General features: G+C 43.0%; 4 protein-coding genes across 4 annotated transcripts; all 4 read left to right on the top strand.

Moving 5' to 3' along the window:
- The first annotated feature begins 8,232 nt into the window (after positions 1–8,232).
- LOC117192872 lies at positions 8,233–8,799 on the top strand. The gene is made up of 3 exons (XM_033397624.1): positions 8,233–8,281; positions 8,361–8,404; positions 8,461–8,799. The coding sequence occupies exons 1-3, from the start codon at positions 8,233–8,235 to the stop codon at positions 8,764–8,766; spliced, it is 399 nt and encodes a 132-aa protein (XP_033253515.1). The 3' UTR covers positions 8,767–8,799.
- An 804-nt stretch (positions 8,800–9,603) lies between these two features.
- Positions 9,604–10,279, top strand: LOC108159556. Its single transcript, XM_033398798.1, has 2 exons — positions 9,604–9,698; positions 9,759–10,279. Exons 1-2 carry the CDS (start codon positions 9,615–9,617, stop codon positions 10,107–10,109), a joined length of 435 nt encoding a protein of 144 aa, XP_033254689.1. The 5' UTR covers positions 9,604–9,614; the 3' UTR covers positions 10,110–10,279.
- Positions 10,280–12,409: 2,130 nt separating this feature from the next.
- Positions 12,410–12,997, top strand: LOC117193521 (accessory gland protein Acp53Ea-like). The gene is made up of 2 exons (XM_033398267.1): positions 12,410–12,520; positions 12,593–12,997. Exons 1-2 carry the CDS (start codon positions 12,479–12,481, stop codon positions 12,911–12,913), a joined length of 363 nt encoding a protein of 120 aa, XP_033254158.1. The 5' UTR covers positions 12,410–12,478; the 3' UTR covers positions 12,914–12,997.
- Positions 12,998–13,368: 371 nt separating this feature from the next.
- LOC108159616 lies at positions 13,369–13,995 on the top strand. The gene is made up of 2 exons (XM_017293071.2): positions 13,369–13,477; positions 13,543–13,995. Exons 1-2 carry the CDS (start codon positions 13,436–13,438, stop codon positions 13,897–13,899), a joined length of 399 nt encoding a protein of 132 aa, XP_017148560.2. The 5' UTR covers positions 13,369–13,435; the 3' UTR covers positions 13,900–13,995.
- Positions 13,996–14,070: the final 75 nt, after the last annotated feature.

Genomic DNA, 14,070 nt, shown 5'->3' with positions numbered 1-14,070 from the left:
AAAAGAGTGCACTATATTTCCATAACGAAGCGGACTTCCCACTGTTCCAAAGGGCATTCCTGGAGATAATCAGTCCAAATCACTTCACTAAGCTGATTAAATCCAGTACCAAACTCATAAATATTCCGAACTACTCCGAATTCAAAGAACAAATATTGAAGAATCATAAAGAGCTACTTCACCCAGGTATCGAAAAGACCACTAATTGGTTTAAAGGAAAATTCTACTACCCCGATTATCAAAAGTTAATTCAAAATATTATCAATGAATGTCCTACGTGCAACGTTGCTAAAACAGAGCATCGTAACACCAATCTAACCTTCGAAATCACCCCTGAAATACAAAATATCAGAGAAAAGTATGTCATGGATTTCTATTTGGTAGGCAATCAACAATTCCTATCATGCATTGATGTTTATTCTAAATTCGCTACCCTTATAGAAGTTAAGAGTCGTGACTGGTTAGAAACCAAGAGAGCCATCATAAAAGTCTTTAACGAAATGGGCAAGCCACAGGGAATTAAAGCCGACAAAGATTCAGCCTTTATGTGCGCAGCATTGCAAGCATGGTTGAATGCGGAAAATGTGAAAAGCGAAATCACTACCAGTAAAAACGGAGTTTCTGATGTATAACGACTACATAAAACAATCAATGAAAAATTAAGAATTATTTCAAGCGAGGATAACATAGAAAACAAGCTCACAAAATTCGAGTTAATTCTATACACTTATAACCATTAAACGGTTCATAATACTACAAAAAGATCCCCAGCTGATATCTTCCTGTACGCCGGACTACCAGATTATAACACCCAACTGAATAAAGTTAGGAAGATCAATCATTTGAAAACCGATAGAATCGACTTTGAAGTAGACTACAAGAACGCACCCCTAGTTAAAATAAAAACAACCAACCCGTTCAAAAGAACAGGGGAAATTAGGCAGATAGACGAAAAGCACTTTGAAGAGAAAAATAGAGGGAGGAAAATCACCCACTATAAAACGAAATTCAAAAGAAAGAAAAAATCTAATAAAAGTAAATACGATAATTGCAGAGTACCCGAAGAGAGTACTGGGAATCCGGAGCTACAAACTGATGAATATTATAATCTTACTAATGTTCACCGTCCTACAGTCTTCCGGACAGAATATAGAGATAGATCCCATCAACTCAAGGAATGGATATCTCATATTCAAAACAAATACCATTAACATACCCATTAATTATGAATACCATTATCTAACAATTAATATAACAAGAACAGATGAAACATATCAGAGTTTACTAGAACAGGCAACCCAATTTAATAACGTAATCCAAGTTCAATATTTAATCGAGAAATTGCAACGTGAATTCAACGGCATCAAAATAGCCAAAAGAAACAAAAGAGGCCTTATAAATGCAGTAGGCACAGTATATAAATATCTATTTGGAACATTAGATCAAGATGATAAAGTCGAATTAGAAGGGAAAATAAACAATCTGGCTAGCCACAGTGTTCAAGCTAACAAATTAAACTTAGTAATTCAAGCAGTAAATTCTGGCATAGAAGTTGTCAATAAATTAAACAAGGATAATGAAAGAAATAAGCAACTAGAGATATTAATATTTAACCTTCAACATTTTACAGAGTTCATAGAGGATATTGAATTAGGCATGCAGCTAACAAGATTAGGGATCTTTAATCCAAAATTATTGAGGCAGGATTACCTGAAACACATCGATGCAGAGAAATTATTAAATATCAAAACATCTACCTGGTTGAAAACAGACACTAACGAAATACTAATAATTTCCAACATCCCACGAGAGATCAGAAATATTCCTATACTTAAAATTGTCCCATATCCAGATGAAGATAATAACATCCTCACTGACCTAACGCAAAACAATTATTACGTTCTAGAAAACGAGGTATATGAAAAAGAATCAAAACGAACGAGGGGGAACGTTGTGAGTTGCTGCGGACACCGCAACTCTACAGTTATACCCGATACTAAGTCAGTATGGCTCTCCTCCGGCAGACGCCGCTAATATTAAACGACACGACAAGGAGTGCGTGCGAGAGAGACAGAAAATCAGTCTGAGCGTGACGTCGGGTGCTGCGTAGCCAGTGCAAATTGATTTGTTCCTTTTGGCTATAAAAATGATCTGATCTGATCCAGATTCAGCAATCTGATAGATATGGTCATTATCTATGATTCTGCGTTTTTAGTTTTCTCGAATGTGCAATATTGTGGATGCAACAGATTTTCGTCCTTTGTGGGGGCGGAAGGGGGTGGGGCGAAATTTTGAGATATACGTTTTATAGTGAGATCTAACAGGAGTGCGGATACCAAATTTGGTTACTCTAGCCTTAATAGTCTCTGAGATTTGTGAATATCCCCAGATTTTCATCCTTTGCGGGGCGGAAGGGGGTGTGGCGAAATTTTGAAACAAACTCGTCTCGGTCCGATATATTAGGAGTGTGGATACCAAATTTGGTTGCTCTAGCTTTTATAGTCTCTGAGATTTAGGCGCTAATGTTTTACTCTAAGCAAAGCCGGCTATGCTATGTGTGTGTTAGAGAGAGACAGGGCGAGAAAAAATGAAATTGTTTTCTTGATGCTGGCTATAATAATGATACGATCCAATTCAGGTTCCGCAGTCTTAAAGATATGGTCATTCTCTACAATTCTACGTTTTTGGTTTTCTCATATCTTTAAAATTGTGGATGCCACAGATTTTCGTCCTTTGTGGGGCGAAAGTGGGCGGGGCGAAGTTTTGAAATATTTTTGTAGCAGTGACATATCACAGAAGTCTGGATCCAAAACATTGTTGCTCTAGCTCTTATAGTCTTTGAGCACTAGGCGCTGAAGGGGACGGACAGACGGACAGACGGACGGACGGACAGACGGACCGACAGACAGGGCTCAATCGACTCGGCTATTGATGCTGATCAAGAATATATGCAAGATATTATTTAGAGTATTGTTTATTCGTATTATTATCGCGGTGGCCTGGTATATGTGCTTACAAAAGTTCTTAATGTTACGGCTTATTTCTGCTGATTTTCTGCTGCTGCTTGAGTCACGTCCGTATGCTGCTGTTCTCTCATTTTCACTGCTTCGCTCGGTTCCTCTTCTTCTCTGTCCGCTGTTGATCTGCTTCTGTTACTACTGCTATTGCTGCTGCTGTTACTACTGCTGTTGCTGCTAATCAGCTGTTCCTCTGCTGCTGTTATTACTGCTGTTGCTTATCTCCGCTGCCCCCTCAATAGGCCAGCTGGCCCACTCCTTCTTACACTCGGTCATCCTGATTAGTCATCAGTCCCTGATAACCATGCGTCCTCGTTTTCTACAGAGAACCTCCATAGTTTCATGTTATCATTGCTTGTGGTCGTATTGCTTGGTCCTTCGACGTCTGCTGCCTTCCGAACATTATAGCGTCCGCCTCGTTTCACGTTGGTTATTTCGTATGGTCCTAAGAATTCGCTGGCCATCTTTCTTCCGGTTACAAATTGTGTTCTACGTATGGCTACGAGATCTCCGACCTTGTATCCGTATTCGCATTTCCGCTTTTTATCGAATTGTTCCTTGTATCTGTCCTGGGCCTGCTGAATATTTTCTTTTGCCTCTTGTCGCATCTTTTGCCTCTCGTCTTCAAAATTATCAACCATCTCTTTTTCTATTAGCTGAAGTATGTCGCTATCCGGTCCACAACGCATTTTTAAACCGATCATCAGCTCAAATGGACAACGCTTTGTAGACACATGAACAGTGCTGTTAATAGCCCTCTGAACTCGCGGTACGAACTTATACCATCTTCCAGGTTCCTCCGACGACAATTTGGAAATGATGCTCAGAATAGATCGGTTTACGCGTTCAATTTGTCCGTTTCCTCTTGGTACCCCTGTGGTGCTCCATATGTGTTCGATGTTCTTTTCCTTGACAAACTCCTCAAAGCTTGAAGATGTAAATGCTGCTCCACGATCGCTTACTATGCGTGCCGGATTACCAAATACATCAGACCACTCCCTTAACTTCTTGAGAACTTCGTCTGCTCCTGTTGTTTTTGTGGGATACATCCATACGAACTTACTGAAGCTATCAACCATTGCGAAGATGTAATTGTACTGCTTTGAAGTAGCATCCATAGGCCCAAGGTGATCCACGTGTATAGTATACAGCGGCTCCTATGTCAATTTGATGCAGAAATCCCTCTTTTTTACCAAGCTTTTTGTTGTAGATTATACATTTCATACAGTTTCCTATGATCTGCATTACTTTTCCTTCCAGATGTGGAATCCAATAGCTCTGCTGTACGGTATGCATTGTTTTTTGAGCGGCAAAGTGTCCTGCGTTGTGAGCGTCGGTTATTATTTCTTTTTCTAATGATTTCGGTATTGCCAGCAAGTCCGTGCCTTGCACCACTTTGTATACGAGACCAGCTTTCAACTTAAAGTTGTCATATGGTTTACTTTTCAAAATTTCGGAAACTGCTTTGATCATCGTATCCTCCTGCTGGGCTTTCTTAATTCTTGCTGTGACTTCCGAAGATACCATCATGACATCAATTGGGTACCTACTCAGGCAATCCACATGCTTCAGCCGTTCTCCTGGTCTGTGTTCCACTTCAAAGTCGTAGTCCTGCAAGTACAGGACCCATTGGGCTACCTCCCGCGGAACGTCCTTCTTGCTTAACGTTTGCTTGAAAGCAGCGCAATCCGTTACGAGCTTAAAGTTGGTTCCAAGTATGTACTGACGAAATTTTTTGCACGCTAGGAAAATTGCTTTGTCTTCCTGTATATAGCTATGCTGTCGTGCTTCAGACTCCGAGGTTTTCTTACTCCAGAATAAGATCGGATGCAATTGTCCTTCGTGCCATTGTAACAACGCCGCTGCAAACCCGTCCTTTGACGCATCAGTGTGTATCTCGGTTTTTGCATTCCTGCGATAAAGTTTCAAGACCGGCTCTTTCACCAATGCTTCCTTTAATGTAGCGAACGCCTGCTGCTCCTCCAGACTCATTTTAAATGGGACATCTTTTCGCAGCAGATTGGTCAGTGGTTTGGCGATTAGCGAATAGTTTCTTATGAATTTACGGAAAAACCCAGTTAATCCTAAAAACGACTGCACAGCCTTTATGTTTTTCGGCATCGGGAACTTGCTGACGGCTTTGGTTTTCTCCAATCCAGGCTTGATTTCCACTCCTCCAACTTGATGACCCAAAAATTTAATGGTCGACTGCAGAAATCGGCACTTCTTCCACTTTATCTTCAGCCCGTATTCAGCTGCTGCATCAAAAGCCTTCTTCAGCTTTCCCAGGCATTCGTCGGCGGTTTCAGCGTGTATAACGATATCGTCCATGTACAGGTCAAGAATGTTTTCATTTATAAGGTTTTGAAATACAAAACTTATAAAACGGATGAAAACTGCTGGCGAATTGCAAAAACCGAAAGGCGCACGGTTGAACTCAAAGAGGCCTTCCTTCGTTATGAACGCCGTATATTTTTTGCTGCTTTCTTCCACAGGAACGTGGAAAAACCCATTTTCTAAGTCGATGATGGTGAACACCTTAGCATTTTCCAGTTTTTCCAGCACCTCTTCAACGATTGGAACGGGAAAGCAATCTTTCAAGACCATCTTGTTCAACTGACGATAGTCCACGCAGACCCTGCTGCCCCCATCCTTTTTCTTGACAATTACAGTCCGACTGGCGAAATTTGATGATGAGCGTCGTATTATCCCAGCGTTGGCCCATCGATCTGCTGCTTGACAACGTCGGCTTCGCTGATGTCCACTCGACTTGGCGAATGTCGAAACGGCGGTATTTTCTCGTTCGGTACGATCTTCAGCATGATCGGGCACACTGCAGTCTGCTTCTTTTCAGTAAAGTCCTGAATCATTGATTGGAAGGCATCTCTGAACTGCGATGGAATGTTTATGTCAGTATTTGCTTCGACCACGTTGTAAATACATATCTGTTTGGTGTCCTCAATTTCCTCCCCTGGCAGGGGAGAAAACTTATATCCTCCTGGCGTTGATGTCATTGTGAACTTGGATATAAAGTCGTATCCAAGCAACAATTCGCATCCGACGGCATGATCGGCCACCACAAGGAATTTGTGTGCCAGTCGCATTCCGTCGATCTCCACTTCTGCCGTATACTGCCCAGCGGAGCGTGTGATGTTGTTTCCAAGTCCCCTCAAAGTTGACGAACTGGCTTGCAGATGGATACCACTCATTTTGCCGAACACTTTAATCTTTAATAGGGAAACATCTGCACCGGTGTCTATGAGCCCCTTGACTTGCACTTCGTTAATTTTAAGAGACTTCAGGCGTTTTTCCTCGTATGCAACGTTTACGGCAGCAGCACTCGGGCAATCCTTAGACATGTGTCCAGTCTGATTGCAGCGGAAACACTTTAATGCAGCTCGGCAATCCTTGCGTAGATGCTCCTGGGATCCACAATTGTAGCAGTGTTGCTTCCTTTCATATTTGGTGAAATTGGTCTTCTTTCCGAACGGCTGTGAGTCTTTTTGTTTCGGGGCCAAACCCCCATCAACCGCGAGCGTTCTTTCGTAGATTTCGTACTTCTCTCGCAGCTTCTTGTATGAGCTGCATCCATACAAGGTGTACTTATAATCCGTTTTTAAATTCAGTCCGTCGACGATGTATCGAATCACCGACTCCGTGGCTGTTGTCCCACGTGCAGCAATGCGTTTCATCTGTAGTATATATTCGTGAAAACTTTCGCCGGCCATCTTCACTCGCATAGACAATTGATTGTGAATTTGCGCACTGCATAAACGCTCACACTCAAACTCCTGTAAAAGTTGGTGACGCAATTGGCCGTACTCATACACTGCTGTGGACTCGAGAAAAAGAGCGGCTGTACCTGTCATTTTTGCTCGGGCTTGCACGTATTTTTGTTTGTCATTTAGTCCGTATGCTTTAGCGTTTAGCACGAAGTTAATAAACCACTGCTGTACCGACATATTTTCTCCGTTGAATTCTGGAATAATTTTGGCAAAATTTTCCACTACCAGCTTTGCATCATTTTTCTTGTCTATTTCATCAGCATTTATTTTCATTGAGAGCAGTTGAACCAGCTGTTGGAGCGTCTGTGTGTTTTCTTCTAGGAGTGTTGACCTCGTTCGCGTTTTGCTGGCGATTGATCCTGTTTTCTTCTGATCCACTTGGGCCTTCGTTTTGCTGCATATTCCCGGCTGGTGGTTCACTTGTATTCTCCATTATACTTCTACTGCGCAATACTCTTGTGGGCAGCCGGCTTGAAACAATCCTTTTTTCTCGGTTCTTCTTTTCACCCACTCGCTGTCTCGCTTCCTCTGCTTGCGGCTTCTTCTCCCAAATGTAAGATATTATTTAGAGTATTGTTTATTCGTATTATTATCGCGGTGGCCTGGTATGTGTGCTTACAAAAGTTCTTAATGTTACGGCTTATTTCTGCTGATTTTCTGCTGCTGCTTGAGTCGCGTCCGTATGCTGCTGTTCTCTCCTTTTCACTGCTTCGCTCGGTTCCTCTTCTTCTCTGTCCGCTGTTGATCTGCTGCTGTTACTACTGCTGTTGCTGCTGCTGTTACTACTGCTGTTGCTGCTAATCAGATGTTCCTCTGCTGCTGTTATTACTGCTGTTGCTTATCTCCGCTGCCCCCTCAATAGGCCAGCTGAACCACTCCTTCTTACATATATATAGTACATAAAATACATTTTAAAATCTATCTAAATATATACCCCTCTATATGTACATCGGATACACATATTTGGAGAAAGACGCGACAGGAGATGAGATGAATGCCGGCCACCTTAACGAATGCAAGTTAACAGTTCAAAGCGTAACCTAAGCGGAGCAAAGGCTAAGGGTATGCTCAGGCAAAGTGTCCGCCAACTTGGAATTAAACCAGAAAACAAACCTATGCTATGTATGTATAATCAAACCAATCGATATATGCCAGGGCGTATCACTATTAAAGAAATATAAAATAAAACTGCTTTAAATAAAATCTGTAAATTATCAACTGGTTATCGTACTGCGAGGCCTCTACTATATGCTTGACTTGTAGGGGATTACAGTTATACAAGCCGAATCGAGTCTGACACACATATTTCTGTATTTATTCACATGGTACTGCCTGATCGACTAGGCCAGTTCACGAGACATTCTATATAGAACGCCATCGTGGTAGACTTTCTACAGTTTCAGAAAGTCTTATGCAACCAGCCATGCATAATGCAAGTTGTCAAGGAAACATTGTATTCGTCTAACCATTCGCCCAATAGTTTGCTTACTGGCGGTGCAGGGAATGGGATATGAGATCTGAGAAAGGCTTAATCTTAGCATTCATTTCGAGTTTAAAGATATCCTGGCCATCCAGGCCATTTGCCTCGTCTGCTCCGTGATCGTAAAAGATAAAGGCTAAATATTTCGAATTTCAACTCAAAATATGTGAAATTACAGCTGCTGGGATCCGTTACTAAAACCGTGTCTGCTGAAGGACTGGATATCGATAAGATGGCCAAGTGCTTTGACTTGTGTGTCGAGGTAGCCTCAGTCGTGGGCCAGAAGATTGTGCCCACCATCAAATCCCTGGCGAAATGCGCAAAATTTAAGCCCATGAAGACAAAGGATCTGGATCCTACGGCGGTGCTGATGCTGGCCTATCAGTTCATTCAGAAGATCGTCGGCAACCAGATTTGCCTGTTGAACACCATCCAGGAAACAAGAGATCTGCTCGCTCCGTTTGCACAACGTTCTTTACATTAAAGTGCCTCACTGGCTAGGATTGTTTTTTGGGTTTTTGTGCATAGCTTTTTTATGGCCAGAATCAAGAAAACAATTTCATTCTTTCTCGCTCTGTCTCTCTCTAACACACAGGTTTCATGGTCGGTTTTGCCAATTGCAAAATATGAGTTCAAGGATCTCAGAACCTATAAGAGCCAGAGCAACCAAATTTGGTATCCACACTCCTGTGATATCGGACCTTGACCGTTTCGTGTCCAAATTTCGCAACACCCCCTTCCGCCCCCGCAAAGGACGAAAATCTGGGGCATCCACAAATCTCAGAGGCTATTAAGGCTAAAGTAACCAAATTTGGTCTCCGCACTTCTGTTAGATCTCACTATAAAACGTATATCTCAGAATTTCGCCCCACCCCCTTCCGCCCCCACAAAGGACGAAAATCTGTTGCATTCACAATATTGCACATTCGAGAAAACTAAAAACGCAGAATCATAGATAATGACCATATCTATCAGATTGCTGAATCTGGATCAGATCAGATAATTTTTATAGCCAAAAGGAACAAATCAATTTGCAGTGGCTAAGCAGCGCCCGACGTCACGCTCAGACTGATTTTCTGTCTCTCTCGCACGCACTCTTTGTCGTGTCGTTCAATATTAGCGGCGTCTGCCGGAGGAGAGCCATACTGACTAAGTATCGGGTATAAATGTAGAGTTGCGGTCTCCGCAGCAACTCACAACGTTCCCCCTCGTTTTGTCATATGACAGGGGCCTTGAAGGGTCGTCTATCGTTATATCTATAACGTAAAATCTATAAAAAAGCGTATGAAATGAACAACCGTATGAAATCGATTCGGGTAGTCAGCTTTATAAATGAAGAAAACAACATTCGCTTTAGAACAGTGCCTTGGGGTAATTGCAAGCATGAAGAACATTCTGCTCCTTGGCTGTCTGTTGGTGAGAGAAGCTATACTATCCACAGATACTCGTAATGATGGATACACTTTGTGTCGGTAGCTTATGGTACCCTTTCTGGGGGGTCAGGAACACAACCTGGGCGTAATAGGCATATGCTGGAGGATTTTCCTGGAAGCAGCCTCCGCCATTGCGAACCGTGGCATGCCCCTCATCAAAGACCTGGTAAAGTGTACCAACTTCACGAACAGCGTTGATCTGGAGAGCATGGACGTACCGATGCTCATGATAACGGGATTCAAATTCCTGCAACACGTGGCCATGGCCACCGACTGCCTGTGGAACATGACCGATGCGGTGGCCCAGATTCTAGAGCCCCATTGGAGCAGGTATTCCAGCTATCAGTGCAGTTACGTTGGTGTTCCGCAAAGCTGCCTGCCCTTAGCGGGCTGAAGCGGACTGTTATGGCAGCATATAAAATGGGTTTTCATGCATGTCTCATATACTCCGTAGAGTTAAAAAAAGTCAGTTCTTTAAATGAATTTCCAGCATGCAGTGCTTAAAACCCGCATTAATCCTGAGCTGTTTCTGGGTAATAAATACTTATATAGTGAGCTGTTTAAGTCCTCGACTCCTTTTGTAGATATTGGCGAATGCCCAGTCGTACAGCCTCAAGCAGATTGGCGTCTGCTCCCAGATCTTCCTCGAGGCAACTTCAGACCTCACCAGCAAGGCTATGCCCATAGTGAAAACCATGTTCGAGTGCATCAGCTTCAAGACTTCGGAACATTCAAGGATGTGGCCTCCAAGTTCCTGGGAGAGCTTGTCCAGAATGCCTCGTGCCTTCTCGATTTGGCCACCTCGATAAAAAAAATCTTGGGACAGCATTTCGTGCGACTGAAGACCTATAGATGCATTTACCGGAGTGTGGCGCCGTCCTGTATGCCCAAAGATTTATAAACAACAAATGAAAGAGCAGCCTGTATCTCGCAACGTGTTACGTGTACATTGGGGAAACTGTGAAGCATATAAAAAGTACTTAGGATCATATAAAAGCAGCTCAAACCATGACAATGCCGCACAGTTCTCTCATACTACCCTCGGCATGCAAAGAGTGAAGGTTTCACTGCTCCTCGGCTGTCTGCTTGTAAGTGTTGTGACTACGGGATTCATACTGTTATATGTATGTGATTAAGCAGAGACGGATCGTCTCTTAGCTGTTTAAGTTCAGACCAACCGCAGGGCAGAAGATCAACCTGATCAAGGTAGGGAATTGCGTTGAAGCGGGCCTGGAGCTGACGGCGAGCCTCGCCATCCAGATCATGCCCATGATGAAAGATCTGCTGCTGTGCGTGGGCTATTTGCCCAAGATCAGCACTGCCAGAGTGAATAGGGTGCTGCTGGTGATCATCTACCAGTTCGTCCATAAAATGTTGATGGGCGAGCGTCTGCCCTGCCTGATGAATGCCTACATGACGCTATCGAGCGTCGTGGGTCCTCACTTGAAGAAGATGAACTCCTTGCAATGTGCCTATTTGTTTGTGAAGCCACCTTTATGTTGAGAAATTCAGAATAAACGAGGGGGAACGTTGTGAGTTGCTGCGGACACCGCAACTCTACAGTTATACCCGATACTAAGTCAGTATGGCTCTCCTCCGGCAGACGCTGCTAATATTGAACCACACGACAAAGAGTGCGTGCGAGAGAGACAGAAAATCAGTCTGAGCGTGACGTCGGGCGCTGCGTAGCCAGTGCAAATTGATTTGTTCCTTTTGGCTATAAAAATTATCTGATCTGATCCAGATTCAGTAATCTGATAGATATGATCATTATCTATGGTTCTGCGTTTTTAGTTTTCTCGTATTCTCAATATTGTGGATGCAACAGATTTTCGTCCTTTGTGGGGGCGGAAGGGGGTGGGGCGAAATTTTGAGATATACGTTTTATAGTGAGATCTGACAGGAGTGCGGATACTAAATTTGGTTACTCTAGCCTTAATAGTCTCTGAAATTTTTGAATATCCCCAGATTTTCATCCTTTGCGGGGGCGGAAGGGGGTGTGGCGAAATTTGGACACGAAACGTTCAAGGTCCGATATCACAGGAGTGTGGATACCAAATTTGGTTGCTCTAGCTTTTATAGTCTCTGAGATCTAGGCGCTAATGTTTTACTCTAAGCAAAGCCGGCTATGCTACGTGTGTGTTAGAGAGAGACAGGGCGAGAAAGAATGAAGTTGTTTTCTTGATTCTGGCTATAATAATTATACGATCTGGTTCAGATTTTGCACTCTAGAAGATATAGTCATCTTCATTTTTAGTTTTCTCGTATCGTCGAAATTGTGGATGCCACAGATTTTCGCCCTTTGTGGGGGCGGAAGTGGGCGGGGCAAAGTTTTGAAATATTCTTGTTGCAGTGACATATCACAGAAGTCTGGATCCAAAACATCGTTGCTCTCGCTCTTAAAGTCTTTGAGCACTAGGCGCTGAAGGGGACGGACAGACGGACAGACGGACGGACGGACAGACAGACAGGGCTCAATCGACTCGGCTATTGATGCTGATCAAGAATATATAAACTTTATGGGGTCGGAAACGATTCCTTCTGGACGTTACACACATCCACTTTTACCACAAATCTAATATACCCCAATAAATCGCCGTAAACGTGACCCATTGGAGGCGTGAAATTTATTTTTACAGAAGGCAGCGAACACTGCAAATTGAATTTACCTGTGGCCTATAAATAGGGTACGATCTGTGGCTGGCTGCAACGTTGAGTCTGGAGCCGTTAAGCCGAAAGCATCAAGACAGAGAAAGCCCGAAAATGAATCTGCTTAAAGCCGAGCTATTGCTGAGCGCGTTGGTTGTAAGTAGAGCACGGGAAGTCCATCAGTGGATCTTTCTCTCTAATCTTTGAGCAATCCCCCATCTATATTAGGTCTTGTCTGAGGCCGGGGAGGAGTCAGGGTCCATAGACTGGGAAAAATGGCTGGAGTGCACCCATATTGGCGCCAGAGCTTCGGCGCAAATACTGCGACGCACCATCCCCGCGATGCGTGTATTATATCAGTGTATCGACTTCGAGCCTCTCCGCGACCCCGAATTTAGCCAACTCAGACTTCTCAAAAACATCTACAAGTTCCTGAAGCTATCTGTTTACGACAAACAGAGCTGTCTGCTAGACCCCCTCAAGGGAGTTGTCAACACCCTCGAGCCATACGTTGAGAGGATTAATAGCATGCACTGCTTGGACTCCTAAATATTCAATACGTTTTTCAATATTGAAATAAAATACAGAGCATTCCGAGCGCCTGCCGCCTGTTCTAATTGAAGCAAGCCAAAACTGACAAAATGTTTTTGATTTAATTTAGGGATATGGCAAACCAATAACTTGCGGATCCTAGAAATCATATATATTATGGTTCGAATATCTGTCGTTTTTATAAGAAAATCCTTGGTTCCTAAACGTAAAACATTTGAACATTACTACTTTACTATCATTATCATTGCCTTTATACTTACGTTAACATAGATACATACATCAATATTCGGAGAGATTTGACATTTCTGTCACCTCTGGGGAGATCAAAAGCAGAACCCATCGTTTATCCCCGGATAAGGCTATTATATAATTATTATGAATGGGTTTCAATGTCATATGGGAGGCTTTTAACGCATTAAGCATTTAGCCATGGCCAGAAGCATGACGAATACAGTTTTCTCAAGCTCTATAAATAGAACAGATGATTGATCAGACACTCCATAGCTGGGTCCGATCACAATGAACGTGCTTAGGTCGATTTTACTGCTGAGTTTCTTGGCTGTGAGTACCTTCAGCTCGATTTCCTTATAGTAATCTTAACCAGTAACGACTGTCACGACCCACAGATTTGCCTGGCCCCGAAGCAAACCGATGCACAGGCCATAATTAACCCCCAATGGAGCAAGCTGAGCAAGTGCGCCCAAGTGGGCGTCGAGGCGGTGGCCAAGGTCGTCACCAACGTCATTCCAGCGGTCTACGAGATGCAGATATGCTCCTTCTATACGGCGCTTCCACCGAAGGATGGCAAGCCAAAATCATCGATATGGTACCTAAAGAACATTTATCGGTTCTTTAAGAAGCTGGTCTTAAATAATCCAAAGTGCCTCAAGCTCTTGGTGACCCAGGCAACGGAACTGATCAAACCATATTCCGAACAAATCGAGGAATTGGAATGCCTGCAGGAGAAAGACTATATCTTGTAGAAAGGATATACACATGTGGACATATATGTATATGTATAAATGTATAAATATATACCAAATTGCAATATATCGAAAGCATTTGCATGCAAAAATATCAATCAGATCTCAAAGATTTTCTAATAGTACGAATAACAACTCTTGTTTCCTAAGCAAGCTAATTGATTAAATTTT

Source organism: Drosophila miranda, assembly GCF_003369915.1.
Source record: "Drosophila miranda strain MSH22 chromosome Y unlocalized genomic scaffold, D.miranda_PacBio2.1 Contig_Y2_pilon, whole genome shotgun sequence".
In the NCBI taxonomy this organism is placed as follows: domain Eukaryota; kingdom Metazoa; phylum Arthropoda; class Insecta; order Diptera; family Drosophilidae; genus Drosophila; species Drosophila miranda.
The sequence above is the reverse complement of the archived record's forward strand: the minus strand, read 5'-3'. Positions and strand labels throughout refer to the sequence as shown.

Excerpts from the sequence above, each read along its gene's own strand:
- LOC117192872 (XM_033397624.1), top strand. The coding sequence starts at position 8,233 with ATGCAAGTTGTCAAGGAAACATTGTATTCGTCTAACCATTCGCCCAAT. Across the intron at positions 8,282-8,360 it reads GTCTAACCATTCGCCCAATA|ATATCCTGGCCATCCAGGCC; the intron begins GTTTGCTTACTG and ends TCGAGTTTAAAG. Across the intron at positions 8,405-8,460 it reads GCCTCGTCTGCTCCGTGATC|CTGCTGGGATCCGTTACTAA; the intron begins GTAAAAGATAAA and ends GTGAAATTACAG.
- LOC108159556 (XM_033398798.1), top strand. The coding sequence starts at position 9,615 with ATGAAGAAAACAACATTCGCTTTAGAACAGTGCCTTGGGGTAATTGCA. Across the intron at positions 9,699-9,758 it reads TGCTCCTTGGCTGTCTGTTG|CTTATGGTACCCTTTCTGGG; the intron begins GTGAGAGAAGCT and ends TTGTGTCGGTAG.
- LOC117193521 (XM_033398267.1), top strand. The coding sequence starts at position 12,479 with ATGAATCTGCTTAAAGCCGAGCTATTGCTGAGCGCGTTGGTT. Across the intron at positions 12,521-12,592 it reads TATTGCTGAGCGCGTTGGTT|GTCTTGTCTGAGGCCGGGGA; the intron begins GTAAGTAGAGCA and ends CATCTATATTAG.
- LOC108159616 (XM_017293071.2), top strand. The coding sequence starts at position 13,436 with ATGAACGTGCTTAGGTCGATTTTACTGCTGAGTTTCTTGGCT. Across the intron at positions 13,478-13,542 it reads TACTGCTGAGTTTCTTGGCT|ATTTGCCTGGCCCCGAAGCA; the intron begins GTGAGTACCTTC and ends CACGACCCACAG.